At 34.2% G+C, this 26,496-nt stretch overlaps 1 protein-coding gene across 1 annotated transcript; it reads right to left on the reverse strand.

Annotated features, from left to right (window-relative positions):
- Positions 1–1,348: 1,348 nt before the first annotated feature.
- LOC125669348 (multiple epidermal growth factor-like domains protein 10) lies at positions 1,349–26,496 on the reverse strand. The gene is made up of 8 exons (XM_056161485.1): positions 26,478–26,496; positions 25,652–25,900; positions 17,015–17,257; positions 16,715–16,852; positions 16,458–16,598; positions 15,851–15,946; positions 4,299–4,413; positions 1,349–4,108 (listed from the first exon to the last, which is right to left on the reverse strand). The coding sequence occupies exons 1-8, from the start codon at positions 26,494–26,496 to the stop codon at positions 3,943–3,945; spliced, it is 1,167 nt and encodes a 388-aa protein (XP_056017460.1). The 3' UTR covers positions 1,349–3,942.

The raw sequence follows: 26,496 nt of genomic DNA on the forward strand, positions 1-26,496 counted from the left end.
TTGAAGGATTTAGATCAACATAAAAGTTTATTGTTAGATAATGATGAAAGTGAAGCAGATGAAATTCACATGACTGGTAAATGATTAGAAGCTGACTTTTTTGCACTTAAGACTTTTTGGAAGAGTTGTCTGCCCATTGTGAAAATAAGAAAATTCTAAAACTGTGTGTGGTCAATGATTAATTTTATTTCATATTTTCATAAAAAGAAAGTGTAAGTAACTTTCTACCAAGAGATTAGTATGAAAATATAACTTGATTTTAAAATATTGTAATAAAACATGCTTTTCCCATATACTTCAATGTTAAATTCTAGATGAAATAAATCAAGCAGTAAACACAATTTTGAAAATTCCTATGGTGGATTATTTTTATTTGATGAACCCTTCAAAATGATACCATGATTACAAATATTCCACCATCCATTTATTAGATATGAGATATGGTCATTATACATTGAATACCTTAAATGGATTTACGCATTGGTAGTCAAGAGGTGTTACCAACCAGAGTTTCATAACGACACCGACTCTTGTTCGAGTAGGTTCGAAATCTGCAAGAGACTTTTACATTTCTTTTATTCAATTCCGTGGGGATCCGGGTTAGAATACGTCCTCAGACGAGTTTTTAGCATTTTGAGTGATCTGTCCCTGATTCACATTTATTTTAAAATGATTGCATCCGTTATCGGTCATATGATATACTATGAACATTGATATTCTTCACTGATAAATGATGATGATCTGCTTATGTATACAATGACATTGATATATTGATTGTATTGTACAAACACGTTATGTTCATTCGATTTCATATGGCGCAACTGGTCTCAGTGATTATGGGAGCTACCGTAGGTCAGCCCTAAGAAACAATGTGATGACGCAATATGGTCGAATTGTGCAAAGAGTATGATTTTCTCAGTGCACAAACATAACTAATGAAATAGGTTACTAAATCACCGACAAAGGTAAATTAATCAATCACCACTTAAGCTTAATAAGCAATCAATATCTCAATGTTAATGTATACATAAGCAGATCATCATCATTTGTCAGTGACGAATATCAATGACGATAACGGATGGAATCATTCATCGGCTTTGGAATGCGACGAACACACCACTTACATGAGCCATGAATACTTAAGGAACCGCCAAGTAACCAAGATCCCGGGTATTCATGCAACTAAACCGCCACTGAGGGAGTGCAAACTACATGTTTCATGGTCAGGTCAGCAATGCCCCAACTCAAACAATCGCTGCTTAATAGATGTGACCGATCGACAGGGGATGCATACTCCTACTAGGCACCTATCACACTTCTTTCATGTTCAGGGTTCAATGTTTGCCCAACTCTTAATTTCTTATTCCTTATAGGAGATATGAGATTGATGTATTGATGGAAATAAACCACCATTAATGAACTATCTGTAGCGTAATCATTCCAAGTACCAAGTAAAAATTAGCTTTATTAGAAGCATTTAACCCGGCGGATCTTTAGATCTCTGGTAAATCCCATATCTTTCATAATGCATTTGTATACGTGTCTTTTTTCTATGTAAAATTCAGAATTTGAATGCAGTTACACACTTACATCCGACTGAAATCCAGAAGTCATTAATCTATCAGGTATTACATCTTCTTGTATAATTACAAATAAATGTATGTTTCAAATTTTCACAATATATTATAAATATTGTGTCATTTACTAAATGAAATTATTCTTATAATGTCTGTTCTAATTTTAGTAACATTTTGCACTGTATGTACATATATCTATGGCTGTTTCTTGGGAATTCTTACAGCTGAAATTTAGGGTTATATGGAAAGTAGATATTAGCCTGGATAGCTCAGTGGTTAAAGCACCTGACTAGTAATACAGGGGTTTCAGGTTAGTTTTACAATTCAGCCCATACTTTTCTCCTTTCCAGTACTACCTTTGGTGCCGGTGACCACCCCTGGGCTTGCAGTTTGTCCTGCCATGGGCGACTAGAATATGCGTTTTGCGCTGTGGAGGATGAAGACAATAAAAGGAGATATACAGACCATATGCAGTTGAATGGAATATTGCTACATAAATATGGGAAGTTGACGATGTAAAAGCTGAAATCATCTCATTTATCACAAAGTTGAGTTGTTAGTTTGCCTTCAACATCTACTTTCAATACAGTATCTAAGTATAAAGCAGAAGTAGACGACTCTGCATATGATGTTTATATCCTTCAACTGATTCGATACGCAAGAGCTTGTTCTGCGTATGGTCAGTTTTTTAATCAAGGCAGGCTACTGACAAACACGTTGATGGTGTAGTGGTTTCAACAGTTTCGTTTAAAGTCAGCATTTTGCAACTCCTATGGTCGTTATAACGATATAGTGTGTCAATACAACCTATTTTTGGGTCAAATGCTGTCTGACGTATTTCATACCGATAGTTAGGCCGTTCTTGACACACTGATTTTGACTACGGATAATTCCGTTTACCTAATCAGGATATGGGGCTCACGACAGGTGTGATTTGTCGACTGGGGATGCTTACTCCTCCTAGGCACCTGATCGCACTTCTGGTATATCCAGGAGTCTGTGTTTGCCTAACTCTCTATTTTGTATTGCTTATAGAAGTGATGAGATTGGTCACTGTTCATTATATTTCCCTTTCATTAGTATTAGTTATTATTATTATTATTTTTTTTTTGGTTTAAGAAAACTGAAAGCATTGATAATTAACACTGAAACAGTAAGATGTGCCGTGTAATCTAGAGTAAGAGAGAAATAACGCAATCATTATTATTTTGAATTGTATTTCGTTTATTGTATTGTATGAGACTGATAACTGTTCGTTATCTTCACTTTTCATACAGTACCGGTGGTTTTCAAATTGATTTCACATTTCATGATTTTAGTTCAATATCGTCGACTATATCAATATATTACTCTAAGATTAAGATTTTTATATTAAAAAAAAAACGATCGACAGGGGATGCCAGTACTTTAAATATTTTACATGTTTTCGTTTGTTTGCAAATTGTTAGATAAAAAAAGTCCACATTCATCACAAACAATTTCCTGTCACTTATATTCTTCTTGATTTGGTTTTAGAATATGCTAAATTCCACAATTGTTTTCCAATGATGTATAATACTCTAATACGACAAGGGTGTTTATGTCATGGTTAAAATATGTGATGGTGTAGAATAGTTCAGAGAAAGCATTCGATCCAGGAGTCAAAGGGACTGATGGGAATGTGTTCTCTAAATTGTGGAACACTATGGATTTTTTTTTATCTTGCTTAAAAATATCCTTTACTTGTACCCATTGTTCATTAAAACCATTCAAATATTCAATAGCTAAAGTGAAAATATACTTAAAACATAAAATCACTCTGGACAGTCAGATAGATATGGTATGTTGCATGGAACCATTCGTCAATTCAACGGTGATATTGTCTATAAAATTCTTAATTCATTTCATGAAAGAAGGCGAATGGATTCAGGCGGTGATATTTAAATATTTAAAGAAGTTAACTTCGGTAAGGATACAGATATTGTACTTAATGATATTTGGGATTTAGTATTTGGAAGGAATGCATTTGCATCGTGCTCTGTAAAATTAAACTTGTTTTGATTATTATGTTCCAAAATACTTTTCAATCAAAACAAGTCATTATGTGGCGTAAGCATGAGTTCTTACATGAGAATATAAAAGTATTGAACTAACAAAGGATCGTTATTGACAAGACACTAGTAAATACAAACAACGTGAATTAGTGTCATTTGATAAAGTGGCGCCGGTATTGTTGATCAGCAATATTAGTAACACCTAAAACTTTAGTTTTAGCATGTGAACCACCATGCTCTGGATATCCTGCAAATGCATTGATGGAAATGAATATTTCAAAAAGTGATTTCACAAGCAATACAGTAGCAGTGCGTTTAGTGTAAAATGCATTCTACGAACGATCGCTTAATGACAGATTCTGGTATGAACTATCATTGGGCATGTTGAGTTCCTGATACTGGTGTACATCGTTATTATGGATTTGGGAAGGTGGCGATATTTCTGCACTGGAGCTGTAGTCAGAAGAACGCTGCTCTTGTTTTCTGTTATAGATTACCCTAATAAAGAGAAGGCATGATGTATATCAGAAGATTTATGCACCAACCCAGGATATACAAAATTTTAACTTATTTTGCTTACCTCAATAATATAACAATGACAACTACAAGAATAAAGAGAAGATACGATGTATATCAGAAGATTTATGCACTAACGCAGGACATACAAAACCCTAACTTTTTTGCTTACCTCAGTAATATAACAATGACAACAATAAGCACGGAGTTGATGACCACTGAGATTGACAAGACGGCACTATATGCATCTGTAGTACTATACTCGTCATTACTGGCATTAGGTGCCTCTGAAAAAAATAGAAACAATATTCAACTTTTTATCTCCTTCCTGTTCCGTGAACATATCAGCAGACGCTATGATATACCAGACAATCTATCCCTCAATAGTTCACACATTCTGATTTTTCTCTGAACATTCTTATTGTGAGTGTTTATTCAGTGACATTATACTTTGCGGAACTCCGGGATACTGAAATGACACATAATAAACTCGTATAGATTGAACAGCGATTAGCAATTATAATCAATTCGTAACACAATTGTAAAATGGTACTGTTGTTTTACAGTTGTGTTACTTTCGGAACATCTGAAGAAATATGGTGAGTAGAATTTTGGTTGGGGACTACTTTTGTAAAATTAACAGAAACTGGTTTCATTGTAAAGGGGACCGTTACAGATGTTCCACTAAAACACTCTCATTTAAAAGAGTGGTGTCATTTGTATTAGTAAGATCCATTGGATCGTTTAGTAGACGCCTTTATTAAATGCAGTAAAATTTCACCATAGTAGTATTTCCTTCATTAATTGAAGAGCTATTGAAGTTCAACCATTATCCAATCGAAATCAATCAACGGTGCATATGAAAGGTGAAAATAACGAACAGTGATCAATCTTCAATCCTTCCTGATCAGTAACTTTCACAACACCAATTCGTGAAGTGTCTCAGTAAATTAATAGTTTATAAAATTGTATTGAAAAACAAGAAATCCATAGAAATTTTTTCAAAAGTATTTTATATCGAATTAGAATTAATCTCAAATGCATACAAAATATCAATGATTTTTCCTACGCCACTAAGTGAAGCAGTTCAATAGATACACATGTCACAACTTTTAGACCACATGTAATGTACAGGTATTATCCAATCAAAATCCAGTGGGTGCGGAAGAGGTAGTTGACCATGCTGATATGTTACAAGTCTTGATATATAAATTCAGAATAAATTTCAAAATATTTTGATGAAGGAATAAGAGTGAATCCAAAATAGAAAAGTCCAAAATAATGTATGTGTGTACACATGCATGCACGTGTGCTTCAGCACAATTGATTGACTTACATTGTAGGGGATGCTTATTCCTCCTACATACCTGATCCCAACTCTGGTGTTTCCTGGGTCTGTCTTTGCCCAATTCTCTATTTTTTATTGCTTATAGGAGTTATGAGACGGATCACTGTTCGTTATCTTTACCTTTCATACACATTTAATACAACATGCAATTAAATAAATGAGAATCAAATAATAATAGATACACCCATACAGCATATAATAAACTTACGGAAATAAATTGAAACTGAAATTATTTTATTATGTTTCTAACACGCAATTTGAGGCAATTATATTTTAGTACGCAGTTTGCAGTTCACTATTCGCAATTCTATAGTGAACTGCATTCTAGAACGCTGTTTACAAATTTCAGTCCGGAGTAGGGGTCTTCGATGATTCCGAGCCCGATGTTTATTCACTAAGTGTAATTCACAAAAAAGTAAAATTCGCAAAACGCACATTATTCAGCCGAAAGTGTCCTGATCAACAAAGCTAGCCTTTCTAATAACATTTGACGCCTAAAATCTGTATAGTCTAATTTCATTTAATTGATTTCAAAGAAGTTTATTTTTTTTTTTTTTACGAATTTTGCAATTTGTAACTTTGCTCTTTTCTTAATACCTGTTTGGTATTCATCATTGCTTTTATTCAAACTCTGAACGTCTGTAATATAATTTAGCTTGTGTATCCGTCATATTTCTAACTAAAGAATGTAGCAATTTCACTTTTATTTCCTTATTTCCATCAATAATTAAACTACGATGACTAACAAATTTCTTGTAACATAACGCAATTCTTATCATCAATATACAGGTATTTTACGCAATATAGTGCCCGATTAATTTGTTACTAGACCTGATGAAAGCTTAATTGTTTAAAGAAGAATTCTGTTAGCTATCAAGTAGTGTGTTCTGGTTCTTACAAGTTGAGGATCGCTGTATTTATGCCATTATCTTCACTTTGGTCTTTAGTTATGACTAGTATCGGAATATTGTATATGGTTTAGAGATTTGCAGGAAAAATAACCCGTGCCAAGAAGATGACGAAAATTCGAAAGAACTCTAAAGTCCCCCTCCTCTTCTTTATTCAAACACTTTTCTCGTTTTTACAAAATGTTATTCGTCCTCGTTTTCATCAGTTGTCTGCCGTTTTTCTTCGATTCTGTTTCACATCTTGAGGCATTTCAGGTTCAAAAGTCTTATCAAATGTTTCTTTGTGATTCATTTATCTGTAGATTATTAAATGTTTGGTTGTTTGGTGATTCATTGAGCTGTAGATGTGTTGAAGGTATAATTTTGCCGCATCCAAATAAATTGTACACAGCTTTCCAGACTCATTTTATCTAATCATGTCAAATATATTATAAAGATATGTTTGAGTTGCCCGTTGTGTTCACTTAAAAATTGCTGGCACAGAAAGACTTTAATTCTTGTTATGTTTATGGACATACTAGAACGCGAAATTTTTAACATTTCCTCTAAAACAGACCTTTTTCCCTCATCTCCTCAATATGAAGAGTTTTGTAGGATTTCCGAAATAAGTTTAAATTTCATATTGTAGTAACATTACCAAATAGTTTATATCAACCCGGGTAGCACTTAACTTGTAATGTAATCAAATTCATTATCCTAATTTGACATATTTTCTTCATTTGTAACAAACATAAAAACGAAATGTGTGATTGGGCCAAATGGGCGGGCGTAGGGGGGGGGGATAACATAAACCAAAGTCTGGTTATGACAGGCTAATGAAGAATCATATATCTCTTTTATCTGATTGCACTTATTATATATATTCTTCTGAGAACTGTAGGTTTTATGAAGCTGTTTTTGACAGAAGATGTGGTTTTCTCCATCTGTGTTGCCACTAACCATTATGCTGAGATGGTCATATCTAGGAGCAATGATTGTCATATGCTTCCCAAAGGAAGTTCGTAGCCTCTCAGTGAAGAGGAAATGTACAGATACTGCTAGTCCTAAAGTATTGGTATTGTGCTAGTGATTTCCAGTTTTAAACGAATAATAAAATGCATTACAATAAGACTATAATAGCTCTAAAACTTCATTGTTATTTCGAATTTCAAACATTTCGGTTGAACATCATTGAAGAGACATTATTTGTCGAAATGCGCATCTGGTGCATCAAACTTGGTACCGTATAAGTTTTACAATAAGATTATCTTTACTAAAATTAATCTGGCTGTACATCTACCACGTTTATCAAATGTGTACTACAATTACCTCTGATAAAATTTCATAAGTAATTAAAAACATATCATAATATGACTAAATATTTAGTCCAAAACATAAATGTTGGATCAAAGAAACTTTTACAAGATTTCTGTAAAAAGCCGTTGACAGAGGTATAGTGCGAGGAGCGCACGGAACTCTGGGTAGAGAATGCGAAGGCCCTCTGAAAATCACTAGTATGCATTAATTACTTATGAAATTTTATCAGAGGTAATTGTAATACACATCTAATAAATGTGTTAGACGCACAGCAAGATTAATTTTGGTAAAGATAATCTTTTTATTATGAATTTTATTCGTTTTGAACTGAAACTCACCGTCACAATATCGGTACTTTAAAACTAGTAATACCTGTGCAATTCCTCTTCAGTGAGAGGATGCAAACTTCCTTGGGAAGTATAATGACAATCTTTCCCCCTAGATATGACCATCTCAGCATAATGGTTGGTGGCAATACAGATGGATAAAGCCAAATCTTCTGTCAAAAACAGCTTCCTAAAATCTGCAGTTTTCTGAATAATCGGGTCCAATATCTGAAAGGAAATTGCAAATAAAATGAGTATTGGCAACCATACCTTTTTTGTCAGCATTTAGAAAACTTGCCATACCTTATAATTAGAAACAGAATAATAATTTTCCATTTTTTGTCTCTTTTTGTATGTATGTGATACCTAGTAATGCAGTAAAAAAAACAACCCAGTAAAACACGCATTTCAGTGTACCATGATGCCGTGATTCCATTTGTGAATGTATTATCTGGATTTATTTATTATTATTTATTGTTAACCAAATGTATACAGATTTAACCCTGTATTCAACCTCAAAGAGTCATACCAACTGAATGTCAGGTTGTCACTCTGAATGAAATGCCACAGTTCTTGTATCAGGTGTCCCTGTGTCCTTCACATCAGCATCCTTCCATCGCATGGCTGGATTTGCCAGCAGACTGTCACTAGCGGACTATACCTGGGAACTTCCAACTAAATATTGGGATGGCAATACCCTTTTTAAAGATGAAAAGAATTACAATTAAGAATTGTTGGTTTATGTTTTAAAGCAAAATATAAGTTTCATGGTAGCAAGGGACAGTTTCGCACATCTAGAATTGGACTTTCCCATTGCGCGGGGCAAGTGCATTTTCATCTCAGGAAAATGAGGAGCGATAAGCTTATCCGCACGAGAAAGTAATATGGTTATTCAATTCAACTGCTAACTATATTTTATTATCTTCACAAAATCTGCTACATTTTGTAACTACAATGTAGTAAACACAACACAATCATAGTACAGCTCAAATTTATTTAAAGATAGAGATGTCCTGTATTTGAGGTGACATTTGGTAGGGGATTGCGTACGTACATGTGTTAGAAATGAATGGAATAATTTATTATACATTGCAAGTGTAGCAGAGTGCGTAATGAAAAAAAAAGATATGCATGATGTAGGTGTCAGCATTATGCCTAGCATATACATGGGGGGGGGGGGGGGGGAGTAATGAAGACATTCAGGTTAAAACCTACAGGATCCAGCGAAAATACTGCAACTCTGAGGGAAAGTATGTGACCCCAGATATAAAAGTAGAATTGAACTGGTTCTTCATGGTACACAGTGTCTAAATCCCCTTGCATGGTACTCTGATGGCGTGTGGATTTAGTCGAAATTAGAGACAATCTAGGCAAGCTCATAGCATACCAGTACCAGCATGTATGGATCACATGTAATTTATGGTCATAAGCTACTCAGTGTATATAAAATACATGCATTTGGATAAAAGAGAAATCTATATGATTTTTCATTAGCCTGTCATAATCAGACTTTGATGTTACGTACCCCCCCCCCCCCCCCCCCCCCACACCCCCCATTTCGGCCCAAACACACATTTCGTTTATATTTCTGTTACAATATGAAGAAAACAATTCAAATTATGATAATAAATTCTATCATTACAATGACGTAATATGTGTTTTCCTAACAGATTGTGTTTTCTTTTCATAGAAAGATAATTTTTAATAAACATGGAAAAATCCTGGAAAATAGCCCTCTAACCAGCGACCATGAATGCCCAGTCTGATTAAAACCACACCATCCCCCTTCTCATTGTACACTAAATCCACCCACATCTTACACTCGCGCGTCAGGTAAGGAGAGAATTCTGGAAAAGGGGGGTGTTAATCAGACGGATTGATGCCGGACCAGGACAGATTAAATGATGTCAGCTCTTAATAAACAATTGGGTGTTATTCACTTGGTTTAGATATCATAAAATATAAATATTTTCTTTCATGAAACGACAAATTATGGCCCCAAATCGCGTTGATTAATCGTGAACTTTTCATAACAAATCTGCAATTTTTTTTCTAGTCGGCCTATGTGGCTACATCAACTTACATGTACATGTTTATACTGAATGCGTGATCGTTTGGGTCATCCTGCAACAGGAATTCCAGAGCATCTTCTTCTGACACCAGGTCGTTTTAAAGATGTAAAATAAAAGCCTTCCCTGTGACAGTGAAACTATGTTGTTGTTTTCGTTGAAACGGAAACACGTGTGTTGCCAGTGCACACTTTCAGAAAACCCCGCGGGACCCGCGATCCCGATCACAGAAAAATAAAATTATAGGCCTATAGGCTATATGCGAACTTCTTTTTAGTTTTATTTGTTTGACAGGGGGAAAATTATTACTACTCCGAACAACTATAACGTTTATATCTGAAATTGAAGTATTTCATTTTTTTTTAAATTTACTCTGCCGATGTAACATCGTCAATAGGTGTTTTATGAAGTTACATGTAGGTTGTGTAACTGTTATATACCAATATTCGTTTTATGCTTTAAAAAAAAAAGCAGAAAATACCTGGCTGATTATTTCATACATATGTGTATATTGCTTTAGTGTATCAAAAGGTACTGAATCTACGAAAAGATGACAATAGTTTTCACCACTTTATTGTGCCACTTTATCGACGCGCGTCGATCGCTTTTAGCGACGACGTTTTGTCGCTAATTTTAAAGAAAACCGCGCAGCACGTCCCAATTTCATTTTATCATAATATAAAAACTACCGAGAATTATAACACGAATAAGGGCCCATCAAAATGGAAATGTCCTCTACTTTTACAGGCTGTATTTACTTTTCCCTATTTCCATATATAAATATAGGTAAAACGCCGATGTGTTTAAACATTGAGAAATAAAATCGTAAGAAAACGTACATGTGCAAAAAATTGCTATTTTCTTATAACTTTGCCAGGCATTAAAAATAATTTTTATATCTTCTGAAAGAAGGGAATATATGCTTTTCAAAAAATAAAAAAAAAATATTGAATTCATAAGGAAAATAAAAAAAATCATATCGAGGGGGAAAATGAACTTGCGAAAAAGCGTTGCGTCATATTTATACGAAGCCATCCTTCACTTTAAATGTTTGTTTTTTTTAAATTTAATGGCTTTACTTTCTTTATTGATGTTTAGATAGTCAAAAAATAGAGGAAATTTCCAAAAATATGATATATAGATTATATATCTTATGACCGTAGTTTCAAAGATTTAGAGGCACTCCTTTTGCGTTGCCCTGTTTTTACGCGCCACCGGTCAAATTGACCGGTACGGTAGAGAAGGGGTTAACATGAAGAAGATGCGCCTTAATTATTATTTATTGGCAATTGAAATCAATATACAAATGTAGTTTTTCCGCTTTCAACCATTAATATTGAAAAGTCACATGAGGATCGATCAACCTTCAGTACGTGGTATTCTAGCATCATGAATGATCTTGTACATTCCAATGACTCGCATATGACATAGAAGACAAAGGAGAGCTCTTGAGAATAAAAAAAAAAAAAACTGCGAGTTTAACAGTCAATGAACACATCCCATTACACAATCCATCCTAATTAAGTAAACTTGTAGTCCATTATTCTAAGGACAAACCATGACTTAGTTAAGATCAAGTTTTGGTGTCAGAAGACCAATGTAATTAAAATCATTGCAAACTTAACAAGTTAGGACACCTGCAAGTGTCTTATGTGAACATACTGAATAAGGACTCATTACTGAACAGTTGAAGGAAAATCACTATTATGATGATTTAAAAAACAAATAACGATTGTGTAGTTTGGTAACATTATGATCCATATCTGTTGAATACACAACTTTGCAAAAATGAATTGTTCTGTTTACTAATTACTGGTATTTCAACATAGATTACTGTAACACTAAACAAGCTTCAATAAATTTAGAAAGTTTCAGTTTCTACAGTAGAAAAGTACCCCTATTGATTTTCAGGTACAAAAGTCACTAGGTGCAATATAATACTCTGTACAATTGGTGTCTGACCAGTATCTTCAGAACCCTTTGATTGATAGTGATAATCCATACTGGGGTTGGTCATTGGTAGTAGATGACCCCCATTGATTTTCATGTCAAAAGATTACAAGTCACTAGGTGCAATGTAGTCAATACTATATGCAATGGTGTCCCCCCCATATCTTGAGCATGTTGCTCAGTTGTTATGATATTTCATATGTTGGATGGCTATGAGTAGTAGATGACCCCCAATGATTTCCGGGTTAAAGGTCAGCAGGTGTAATGCAGTACAATAAACACTTTATTGGTATCTGACCAATATCTTGAGAAGACTTTTTATAGTGATGCTATTTAATGCATGTGTTGGTCACTGGTATTAGAGACTTCCGGTGATTTTCAGTTCAAAAGATCACCAAGTGCAGTGATGTACTTCATGTATTGGATGTCAATTAGAAGGGTATACCAAACAATTGAAATATGCTGGCCCTTCAGAGAAGAGGGAAATTTTCCACCTTTAACAATTAACCAAAATTTTATGAAATGTAATAAAGAAGCAAAAATTAACACATCGACAGCTTTCTTGTCCCCTTTATGCATGTCCTTGGCACTTCCGTGTTTTGACTGTGGTAGTATAAACATTTTCACAAGTATACATATCGCATACAGTGTAGCTGTGGCCGGGGACATATATGTTAAGCAAACAATTTTTGTTATGATATTCATGTACTTATTTTCTATCTAGATATTAATAATAGTTTACATAACAATACATTACATGCAAATAACTAGTTTATGGATATGATTGCAAAGACACTTGGTGTTTGATGGGGGGGGGGGGGGCAGCAGCACATCCTACTTGGGCTACAGTTTATGTTTACATGGGTTTTATTTTATCACTTGAACTAATATTTATCAATATGTTCAACTTCTATTTATTTTGAAATATGAATTGCTTATATTGTTGAGTTTTACTGAAAACGGTGTAGGTTTGCATTATTTGTCATTAGTGTGAAGTTTGGTGAAATGCTCAAATCTACAGTTTTCATACTACAATAGATCAATTGCATTGCGTTTCAACTTAAATCTTTTGATACATATTAAGGGTCTTTGATATGAACATCTTTTGATGGCAGTTGATTATGCTGTATGTATTTTTCAAATTATTTAAATTCATCAATAAAATCCAGCAAAAAAACCAATGTTTGGCAAAGTGCCAATTTATAATACATTGGTATAGATGTCAGTAACGCACTTTTTACGATGGGTGAATATTAATATCATAGATAAGGAGGTAATTTTATATTACATGTATTACATGGTAGTGAGGGAGATATGAAGATTTATATCATACGTGTGGTGTATATTGAAAGTGAGATAAATCATTAGCTTTATCACAAGCCCATTTGATAAAGCACTTCCGGTACGAACTACTTTTGACACTGTCTCCGCTTGGATGGCATATTTTCTGTGTTTATGGATATCGACGCATGAAATAAAGCATGCAAGGTGAAGATAACGAACAGTGATCAATCTCATAACTCCTATAAGCAATACAAAATAGATAGTTGGGCAAACACGGACCCCTGGACACACCAGAGGTGGGATCAGGTACCTAGGAGGAGTAAGCATCCCCTGTTGACCGGTCACACCCGCTGTGAGCCCTATATCCTGATCAGGTAAACGGAGTTATCCGCAGTCAAAATCAGTGTGCCAAGAAACCTTCATCCATGGTTTCTTTAACAAAAATGCCCTTTTGTACTGTATATTAATGCATTACAAGTGCACCATTTTTCCGCTTAAGGAAGACTTATAAGCATGACGTCCTAGCCACTGATTCAAAACAAATTCAATCAGCTGTTTCTGCCATACTGGGGATCATTTCAAAATTAAGCGAAAAGAAGACGTATGAGACAAATAGAACATCTATAATTGCGTATTTTGATGTTTGGTTTATCCAACTCGTTTATACCATATCAATGAGTTGGATAAACCAAATATCAAAACACGCAATATAGATATCCTATATTTATTCACTCAAGAAAATCTGTATTCCCCGAGGGCAACACCCGAGAGGAATGTGATTTTTCTTGAATGAATAAATCTTCATATATCCCGAACATTCATGCAATAAATTGTTTATTATACCGAAACAAATCAAGACTGCAAAAGTGCATTTGAAATTGGAGTCCGCTGATCTATACATTACATGTAGCTGTTATCGCCCTAATGGTAACACCGCGCCGTTAAGGTATTACGGTATAAGGTACATTCAACGAAATACAGTGATATGATAACCAGTATTTTGTATTTCCACTGTCTTTGAATTCTGAGTTACTTGCTTGTTTTTGTATCAACCAAAACTAGGTGATTTAACTGTGTATAATAGACTCGCATATCAACTATGAAAGTACAATGACTCGGACTTATTGTGACGTCACAATAACTACGTCTACCTTGCCGTAAAATATATGGAAAATGCACGAGGTTGCCCAAGAGGTAAATATCATGGAGATATATGATGTTTCAGAGGGAGATATGAAGTTTTTCCATCCCTGGCACGTGACTATCTAGACCTATCAGATTACGCGTTGCATAAAAATTTCATACTGGGGTATAATAATATAGGAAATCAGGATTTATGGAGAGAATATGTTTTCAATTTCAATTTTTTATATACCACTAAGACAAAACATGAACAAAACGGACTGCATTTTGCAGTTCAATTAAGCTTCATAGACATATGTCGGTTTCTATGGCAACGGATAGTAAAAATTTGGTGGTGCGGTTAAAATGATGTAAGATAGTGCAAGTAAAATGAATACTGGGAAAATCAAAGAAATCTTCAACATTGAGTTGCCGAACCCTATCTGATTTCTTTGATTTTTACATAGAATTGATCTTTAGAGGTTGAATATAAGAAGAATGTTTTTGTTAAATATGATACACATATATTGATAATTTAGTTATTGAAAGTAAGTACTTGAACATTCATATACATTGAACGTTTGGAAGGAAAAACGGGTAGTACTTTTTGACAACATTTCATATTGTGTTCTTGCTTAGCAACCAAATATATTTGAATACAAAAATAATGTAAATTAGATTAACTTTAAAGATCGATTAAGCATATCTGACACCTCAACTTTACAATTGATGAACATTTCAAGTTGATATCTTGAATATTTTCCTCTAATCGAAATGACGTCAATATCTTACGTGAAAAATGACGATAACGAACAATGACCAATGCCGGAACTCCCACAAGGAAAACAAAATAAAAAGTTGGGCAAACACGGACCCCTGGATATACCAGAGGTAGGAACAGGTGCCTGGGAGGATTAACCATCTTCTGTCGGAATAATCCGTAGTCAAAATATGTGTGTCAAGAATGGCCTAAAGGCAACAATCGATATGTGACACTTTAGACATCATTTGACCCAATGATAAGTAAGTGACGGAATGAAAATCGGAAGAAACAGTAATAACATCATGTTTCCAAACTTTGATTGCGGACAATGATACTTATCAACAGAGTAAAACCAATATTTTCCCAATTCTATCATGGGAACATGATAATAAGAAACAAAATAAAAACAATATGCTCCCAAACATTGTTGGGGGAATATACGATGTGTAGTAATGGGGAACAGTAACAACAAAGCATAATGAGAAAGAAAGTAAAGCAATGTGTTTCCAAGCTTGGTTTGTGAAAGATAAAGACAAACAGAATACAAAAGTCGGCTCTCAAACAACGTTTTCGAAGCATAACTTTTGCATGTACATTGTGTAGCACTTAATTGACTTTTTGATTTCGTCATGAAGATCGTTAGTACAAATAAATATACCTTTGTCGCAGATTTCTTTGGTATATCCTGGATTACAGCCATTTGTCACATTACAGACATTCAGACAATCTGGGCCATATGTTCCTGGAGGGCACTCTGGGAAAACCAAATTTTCAATAGACAAGCAAAATACACACTTGGAAAAATAAATGTGAATGCAAGGTGAAGATAACGAACAGTGATCAATCTGTGTGAATTATCAAAACCCCAAAGTAGCTTTCGAAACCAAATTTTGTGAACCCTACCTTTGTCACAGCGTTTCCCTGTATATCCTAGATTGCAGCCACTGTCACATCTTCCTGTTGTCCTGTTACAGGGGATGTAACTCAGACACTGTCCACTACAGTTATACATACAATCCGGACCGTATGATTCTGCTGGACACTCTGCAAAATATTATTTTACCCGGAAAATTTATTATTTTTAAGAACATACCCCTTTCTGCTTCACATTAATTGTCATTTTCCTTGTTGTCTTTATCTATCTAAAATATAAATTTCATGGATATTCCGTGTTTCTCCATAAAATACTCAAAGAGTACAATTTGTAAATTTAGATATATATTGTTTCTTTTCGAAAGCTTTTAAGATAATGACAGATGACTTACCTGTGTTACAATGTATTCCTGTCCATCCATTACCACAGCCATAGTCACATTGTCCAGTGGTGTGATTACAGGACAGGTTGTCTCTGCAGTGTCCAGTACACGTAGATCTACACTGTAGACCGTAGTATCCAGCTGGACAGGCTACCAAAAATTCATTCCTTTGATGTATATTGTCGTACCAGTATCTCATTTTATATCAACTTTATTGACATTAAAGTATCAATAGTATATCAATGATGTAACATACGTAATCTTACATTCATTACAAAACTCTCCCATCCATCCTGCAGTACAACCCAAACACGTTCCGTTGACAATGTCACATCTCAATTCCTGACAGTTGTTTGGACACGGTAAATCACAGTTATTTCCATACACACCGGATTCTTTACATCCTAAAGATGTAGTATAGAAAAAATATAGCACCTCATTTATTCATACACTAAACGGATTTAACTGCACAACGATGTAGCACAATATAACACACAATATTACTGTATTTATCATATTGATTTACATTTATTATTCACTAGGTATAATTGGTAGCACAATATTACCTGTTACAGTTACTTCACACAATTCAGTGTAAACACGGGATGTTTCATATCCGGTAGGATAAGTTGTCCCGTCAAGTCTTTCATTGTAGAATATAACGTAACGTCCATGTTTGACGCAAGTGGTAGTGAAATCCAAGGTCGGTAACTCCTGTCCATTTTTGTAACACAGATACCCATCCTCCTTTATAGTTGTGTTTGACACATAGAGCGAGAAACCAGCAAAACGCCCTCTTTGTCTCATTACTGAAATCATCAATTTATGAGAAGATGATGAACCTGATGATAGGTGGAAAAGTGTTCAATTATCACAGGGATTCATTAGCCTATATTTGGAAACGCCATATTTTGGGAGCTGGGAACATTTAATAAACAATTTGATGAAAATTAAGGAAAATATGTGTTGCTTATATATATATATATATATATATATATATATATATATATGTCATTAATATTACATGCCTATATATATATATATATATATATATATATATATATATATGACTGGCGTCATGAGAAAAGGGCCCCTATCTTTCGACGTCACAATTCACAGAAAATGACGTCAAAGTTGGTGAACTTGAAACGTCAAAATCGCGGCAACGTAAAATAAAAAAAAAATGTGTTGGTTGTATTTGCTTACATTCTGGGTGCATTAATTATATAAATAATCACATGGCAGTTCGAACATAGAATCTGTACATGTCCGAAAAAAATTCTAGTTAGATATTACATGTCATTAATTGCACTGAACGAGTATAAATACCTGTGTTTGTTAATACATATGTAGCACAGTCTAGTAAATACGTTCAGGTTTCCAAATGAAAATGTTATACACCACGCAAAGTTTATATGCTGAGTTGTACCGATATTTGTTAATTATCGTATTACATATTGTTTCTGGTTTTGATGCACCTTTAATTTTAGATTAAATATATACATGTATTTCTATCCATACAGTATTTGATTTATCTCACATATATAGATCTATGCACAGTCCTGTATACTTGTACCGTACATACACGTAAAAACTCATCGAAAGAATCGATTTATTTTCCAAGTATACTGATATGTTATATGGAGCTGTAAAATTAGATTTCTGATAATCCATCATTTTAATTCAAATTCAGACAAACATTTCAGATCAAATAATGATAATACAGTTACTAATTATTTAGTGGAAGTTTTATGTCTAGAACCCAAAAGGTGTAGTATTGTATGTACTTTACATGATTAAACACAACTTAATATCGCCATTTAAAGTAGTAAATAATATCTATATATATTACATGTAAACATAACGAATATCAATTTGATTTCAGCTCATAATAAGGAAAAATAAGAAAAAGTGCTTACGATTTACCATAAAGTCACGTAGTACAAAGTAAAAGGGGAAAGGGGGGGGGGGGGTACGGAGAAGTTGGCTAATATTATTGACAAGCCAAAAAAAAACCTCAGATAGATGTGTTATTTTGTCAAAACGTCAAAATCCGGGGGGGGGGGGGGGGATGGGGAAGTCACTAAATATATCTTGTTTAATGTAAACATAACTATGCATGTAAAAATAGCGGAAAATGAACGTTCTGAAACCAAGGGGGACAACCTATCAATGCATAATTAAGGACCGTAGTGCTCTTGCATATTGTACTTGTTAGAGTACTAGCATTATGTATAACACCCAAAGTCAATAAAAGCGTGCAATTGAGGGTTTCAAAATCATGGTTTATCGACCATTTATTATATATATGGTAGCATGTCTTTATTAATGGTAAATATCTGTTGAACACTCACCTCAAATTGTTTCAAGTTAAGTATGACATTTTTTTTTCTTCAGTAGGTCAAAGTATGGTTTATTTTTCGAGATTTTTCTCACATGTAACCATCGTTACTGAGTCCTTGACATGATAATATGTAAGATAAACATTAATTTTCCATGTATTATTCCATGACTTGTATTGGAATTGACTGAGCATATATTTTTCTAATTTTCGAAAGACAATAAATACAGGTTTTCAAAGAAAATATTTAATCAACACAACAAGAAATTATCTGCTGTAAAAGTCAGCAATAAGATTTTAAGAGCGCAAAATAAACGACTAGATATCACTTTCAATATCTTTGAAATGGCAGAAAATAAAATTGATTAACAAATATTCTCGAACAGTTCAATATGTATGAAACATGAAAACAAAAGACTAGCAATAGATATAGAACGATAGCTTTTTTGTATGTAAATGAAGTAGCGCTATAATTATGTAACGTATGTTTCAACACTTACACAACAGTACATCCATGAAAATATTATGCCAAAACGATGTCATCATCAGTTATTCTTTACGATTGATGTTGCAAAATCATAACGACATCACTTAATTCAATGTAAATACCAATTTTAATAGAAATATAACGTAGACAAGCAAACTTTTTTACCAAATGTGTCTTTTCTTCTGAATTTGTTAATTTGCAATAAATATGTGATTAAAACAAAAGTAAAAGATTGATGTTTCGCTATTTAAATGCTCATGATTCTTATAGAAATAACAGACACATGTTTTGAAACCTGGGTTGCTCTTTGTTATAATAAACAATGAAAGTAACGTATGTTTCTTATTTTTCCTTTCATTACTATAAACACATCATTTCCATTAAAAAAATGGAAAGAAACATATTTACCCATTTCTAACAATCTGTTTACAATAATAATATAAAGAAAATGTTTAATTTCCCAACATTTTGATTAAATGTATACTGAATCTTATGTTTTTGTTGCTTATTTTGGAATACCTTTCCATAGAAACTGTCAGTATAATCCACCACGCGGTGTTATGAATGAATATTTAACGTGAACCTTAAGACATAGATGTCCCCTATTGATTTTGAGGTCAAAAGGACAACGGTTAAACTACTCTGGACATACGCTATTGTCCGTTGAGAAATCTTTCCTTGATAGACATCAAAGTTGAAACACTGGTGCCCCCTTATGAATAGATGACCCCCATTGGATTTCAAGTCACAAGGTCAAAGGTCATACAAAATTACTCAAATGACCAGTTGCTTATAAGTATTTTGAGAGACAAAACTTATATGTATCATTATGGTAGCCTTTGACCGGTAGTTAAACCTTTATTTTCACTGTCTATACAGACATTCTACCTTTTCAGTATTGCCACAAGGGGAGCATATAATATTATTTCTAAAACATTTTTTCATGGTTGTTCTTATGTTTTAATGCATTTTTTTCATGGTAGTTATTCTGTACTTCTGCTCTCACAAGCGCCATTTCTGAAAAAATAAATAAAAAATTAAAAACAAGTATAATAATATTACGTAACGGAATTCCTGGTAACATACGTTACACTCAGATAAAATATTTTTTAATGATTTCTCTATAAGATTGCATAGAACAATCATCAGATATTAATCCCTTCATTTCTAAGATATATTATGAAAAGATGCTGAATTCTAGCAAATTGATAAATGTAGAGTTTCATAGTTACATGTATCATAAATAGGACAGTAGCAGAGAAAAACATGGCCTGTATTTCTTGCAGAGGATATCTGTATATGCTGGTGAATACGGGAACAATAACACATTTGTTTCTTCATAACATAGTTGATATTCAACAAACATATCATTAAAGATGATATTTTGTCAATATGTAGTTCAATATTTGATGTCTAATCAAGCATTTCATTAAGCAACATACGTTACTTTGAGTAACGTATGTTACCAGCGTTCTACTCAATGTAATTCTTATACCAGAGGAATTTCGAGATATTTGGAATACGATATACATTCTTTGATATCAGCAGAACAAATTCAGACCAAATCATTCCATCTGCTTAATCAATATTGTATATCAAACATTGCAGTTGTTGTAACAGTACTTACCGAAAGAGAAAATTAATCCTAATTCCCAAAGTTTAACACGTATTGACTTTCAAACTCAAATGTTCATAGTAGACGTTCATGTCGTATACCACGTCATGCAGACAGAGAGCAAAAACACGCGGGAAATTGTTCTATCATTCCCTTTAATTAATTTTCGCGGTAACGAATGTTACATCACGAATGTTACATCTTGACACGTTTGCCAAATTTGAGACCAACCAATGACTTCTGTAAAAGAAATGTTTATATTTTCATTCTCTGTACACTACGAGATTTTCATAAAAGGGGTAACATTTGCTCTTCAAATATGTTTTCATAAAAAAAATTATTGTATCGTATGTTACATTTCTAAAATCGAAATGCAAAATTTTGAGAATAATGATGACTTCTTCTCAATGCCACATCCAAATATCGCTTGATGAATATTTTCCCGAAGTTTTTGAATATTTTAGCGCCAAAATAGATCAAAAACATAAAGATAATACGAAATCTTTGTTCATACATTGGGTGTTTAATTGACCCTATGATCACAATATAATCTGGCGACATGGAGTAATATATACACCACTGCTTAAAATCATACGCAAAAGGTGTTAAACTTTTATTGAATGAAAATTTAGGAAATACAAACGATATAAACGCAAAGAAAGTTAAAAAAAACACGCTCTCAGATTTTTATATTTGCTTGTTCAATTTTAAAAATTGAGTCGGCGACAGTCACGTATGTTTCAAAATTAGGGTATCTACGCTTCCTACCAAGTTTATAAGTAAAGGGGAAATAAAAAGTGTACCATGCCTAGGGAGGCTATGGGTCCATGAATGTAGAGCACGCAAAATATATGATTTGATATAGCTTATTTTCTAATAAAGTGCCGGCGGACATCGATTGCACGCTTTTATTGACTTTGAGTGATAAGATTTGTTCGTTGTGTGTGATACTTGTATGAAGCATGTGAAGAATGAATTTCAAGTATCATGGCAGCAATGGACTCGCCCTTTCGATTCCACACGTAATTTTCCAATACAGTGAATACGGATTGCCACTCCCTGCAGTACCCTATGTCAAATATACAGCCCAAACCTCATGCACTTCTTTTGCTAGGATCCTCGAAAAAAATATGATTTTTCACAAGATACAGTTCTGTCTGTGCGGGGAGCAATGGTAGATCTGTCATAATTCATGTTAGATGGGGAACTGTAGCTAAATTCATGTTTATTGGTAAAGTTCTACCAATTTTAAAAAGAATAATTATTCAAATGATCTCTTTAAACAGTTGCTATGGTATCCTGAAGATATTAACAAAATAGGAAAAAAAATATATCAAGATTCAGGTGGGATTCTGAATTTAAGCCAAAATATGCTAGTTTTCGATCCAGTTCGCCTCCCCAATGTCAAATACTTGCGGACGCCCCGGTGCATGCATGTCTATGTAAACTCTTACTATTTCACTCACACAAACTGAATAAATGCGACGCGTGAACAGCGAATATTCATACACAACGCTACATGTATTTCATTTTACTACTGCATGTCCGGTGGTTACGCTGCCATGTTGTAAAACAGTGTAACTATATCCTTAGTGCAAATTATGATGCAAACAAAACAACAACAAAAATGTAGAAAGGTGGGGCTGTCAACAATTTATGTTTTCCTTACATTAAAATCACCCGTCTCAGATCTACTGTTTGTCTAAAATGTAAATCTACTCAATGCCGCGCGTTGGTCACTGTGTCAAAGGAGGAGAAACGAAAATTTTCAAGGTACAGTCATATACAAAAGTAAAAACTTCTTCACGCGCTTCAAAACACATTCAAATTACCGCATCATATATGACTGCTGTATTTCACTTTGATTGATTGATTGATTGATGTTTTCCGCCACATTCAACAATTCTTCAGTTATCTGCTGACGCCCAGTTTTTATTTGTGGAAAAGAGAACCCAGATACAATGTACCTGGGAAGAGACCACCGACCTACCGAAAGTAAACTGGGAAACTTTCTCACTTACCGGCACGAGCGGGATTCAAACCCGCGCCGTGTGATTGTGAGCGCGATGCTCTAACCACTCGGCCACGGAGGCCCCCTATTTCAGTTTGATTTTTTTGTTTATTCATATGACTTTTTTTTAACTTGGGAAAACGATTTTTAAGTATTACAAACGATATATTGCAAAATAACGGAATGTATTTTTGTTTTCAATTTAAGATATAATGCCATGGATATGCAGTTCTAGATATAGAAATATTTCTGCATCTCGGCACGCAGTTTACTATGAATGTGTAAACCTCACTAGAGAGAATAGCACGTATACGTGCGAGCCGCCTGATGCCTCTTGCTCTAAACAACTGTCTCAGGTTCATTAAACCTTGAATTTCTCCCCAAAATTCTAGACAAGAGGGACCCTCTAGTTCACAACACCAAGAAAAATTCACCTTTTCGGGGCATGTATGGAAGGGGTGGTAAAAATAGTACAATCACTACCTTATTCACGAAGACTATAAGATCGGCGTTGACGGTTCAAATGCTGTCCCATCATCCTAACACTGTTTTATTGATGGTACATGAAGGCGTCTGTGGCCTAGTGGTTAGGCCGTTAGACTCTCGTGGGTTCGAGTCCTGGTCGAGACAGGGCTGACGTTGTGTCCTTGGGAAAGGCACTTTACATGAATTTCCTCACTCCACCCAAGTGTAAAAAGGGGTACCTGGCTATAAACAGTGAAAGATATTGTTATAATGTTAGTGCTTTAGCACTTGTAATGGCAGCTTGCACTGTATGCTTCCTATGAGGCTGAGAAATATATCTAGATTGATATAAGCTTATGTCTGTCGGGGTAATAATGTACATTGATTATTGTAAAGCGCTTTGAGCAACATACGCTGGAAAAGGCGCTATATAAAACCAATTATTATTATTATTATTATTACATCATACAGATGTCATATCCATTCGCGATAGTTGTGCAGATTAAATAATACATGTATAAGTGTATGACGAAAAGATAATTACATTGTGTCGAAACAGAGCTGTTGATATATTTTACAAGAGACTACCACGGGATTTAGCTAAAGGTCAGATGACTATATATCTGATTAAATGCAAAATGTACTTATATTATATCATGATGAATCAAATTCATAAGACAAAAATACATGTACCATCAGGCAAGACCGTTTGTAAAAGACCCAGTCAAAGATGGACCGTGTCTCGCTCAGACTGAGAGATGAATTCTCGCCGACAAGTAATGACATTGAACTATATTTATTCATTTACTATTTAACCTTAAATTTGTTCATTCATTCATTCATATTTGTGTTTAAAGTGAGTTGTAAACATAAGTAAAATGATTGAGTAAATGTGACCTTAATCTGGAATAGTAAAATTGATGCTGCGTCTTTCCGTGTGAATTCACCGGTGTTCAGGTCGTTGGAAATTAAAATATTACCATTTCTATATAATGTTTCTTTTTCCCCACAATATAAGATCAAATATTTGTGTTTGAAATGAATATATGACAGTAATTGGAATTGATTTCATGGACACGCAATATAATCAGCATAATATTTGACGTATGACGTTACAATTTCTTTACTTCGACGTTTCTAATATTTTTACAGATGTGTCCCAAAAATTGTCATTAAAACGTTAAATAACGTGATATCAGCATACATGATAAAATTTTAGGAAAAACTGCAATGTGAAATTTTGACCGTAAGGCCCTTACGGTCAAAATTTCACATTTTCACTTTTCCCATGACGCCAGTCATATATTTCAGGTTGAACAACTGTGACAACATGAACTAACTTTAACAGCAATTGAGACAGCAACTCTACATCATATTGTATCAGTAAATGTGTTCAAACTAGATAGTGTAAGGCATAACAAAAACAAGAAATAAAAAATGAATTATTTTACCAAAACCTAAAAACTGAAACATTGAGATTGGTAGATGTTGATGATAGGAAAGTAAATTTTAGTTTCGTAAAGTTTCTTACTATTCCATTTTACATGTACAATGTAGTATACAACAGTTCTATTTCTGGTCCCGTGTTAGAATAGGTCCTCAGTATCCTCTTGCTTGTCGTAAGAGGCGACTAAATGGGTGGTCCTTCGGATAAGACCGCAAAAACCGAGGTCCGTGTCACAGCAGATGTGGCACGATAAAGATCCCTCCCTGCTCAATGGCTATAAGCACCGAGCATAGTCCTACGTTTTGCAGCCCTCACCGGTAGTGGTGACGTCTCCATATGATTGAAATATTCTCGAGAGGGACGTTAAAAATATTCAATCAATCAATCAATCGATCTATTTCTGGTGGTTAGACTCTACAAATGAAGTGCACAGTTTGAAAGAATTATTTCCATTCAAAATGCACTAAAAATATATTTTGTCTGTATGGAATAACGTATAATTATTACCTAATAATTCTGAAATCGTGTAGTAAGTGAAAATCATGGATGAATCTTCATTATAACACATATTACCAAAAAATAATAATGAAGGAAACTCGGATTTACGGAAAAGTTATCAATGTTTTGAGAGTGCTACATCATTTATGCAGTATGGACAATAGGACCATGCTCCTCATATTATCCAGGAGCGAGATCATACAAAGGTACTGGGAAATATCGTTCACTATAAAAACAAATTAAAGCTTCTTTCAGTGGGAATCGGGAAAGGTACTGATAAATCCCTTTGTAACCATGTCCTTCATAATCCTTAAACTGAATTTTATTGATAATCAATACCATATTGTTCTCCATAGTCTTTGAACTGTATACTGATGCTGTAGATGCTGAGTACTTTCTCAAGGTCAACATACCACCATGTCCATTTATCTGGATTACTAGTTGTAGTTCCAAAAGGTGCTGTCCTTGTACACGTGTTAATGTCTCCATCCACTGAACGACTGGATTGATACTGCTGACATGTTCCAGTTTCTCGGCAGTTGGGTAATCCCTTAGCCTGATCGGTCTCTTTATTCTGGGATATGATTTCTGTAAAGCAAACGAAATCATCGATCTCAACTAATCAACAGTTTGAGAACTTGTTTCTTCTTTGATACTGTATACATGCAAGGAATAATCTATCTTCTTTAACATTACATAACACAATTGGAATTCAATGGATATCGCACGAGTTAAGCAATGTAAACTAAGATTAGCTAAAACCTACAAAATATCGAAATATGTTATAAGTTTCACAGAATTAATCCTACTAGCAAGCGAATGTGTTCTCAAACATAGTTTAATCTTTCCATCACTTTAAGAATAAGTGATACCAAGTCATGAAACTAATGATGTGATGACTGTAAAATTTACTGTTTACCTACGGTATCCAGATGACGAAATCAATCCCACTGCTACATGTATGAGAAGGACAAGTGTATGCATGTCGTGTTTATCGTTGTAGACGTCAACCAGGAAGTTTGAATATCAAATGTGGTATTCTGTAAGGTGCCAAAGATCAATGTATGCATTTGTGTTATTCCTTCGGGTCAATGCGTTGTTTGTCAACGTACGGCGGGTGGTTCGTGTCGTATTTAAAAATTGTTTGTCCGTCTCAAAGGCTTACGTAAGTAATAAATAGCCAT

Source organism: Ostrea edulis, chromosome 4 (assembly GCF_947568905.1).
Source record: "Ostrea edulis chromosome 4, xbOstEdul1.1, whole genome shotgun sequence".
NCBI lineage: Eukaryota > Metazoa > Mollusca > Bivalvia > Ostreida > Ostreidae > Ostrea > Ostrea edulis.

Bases quoted from the DNA above. Each gene is read 5' to 3' on its own strand.
- LOC125669348 (XM_056161485.1), bottom strand. The intron at 16,853-17,014 runs GTAATATTGTGC...CTACATCTTTAG, and splicing joins GTGTGAAGTAACTGTAACAG to GATGTAAAGAATCCGGTGTG. The intron at 4,109-4,298 runs GTAAGCAAAAAA...TCTCTTTATTAG, and splicing joins GTCATTGTTATATTACTGAG to GGTAATCTATAACAGAAAAC.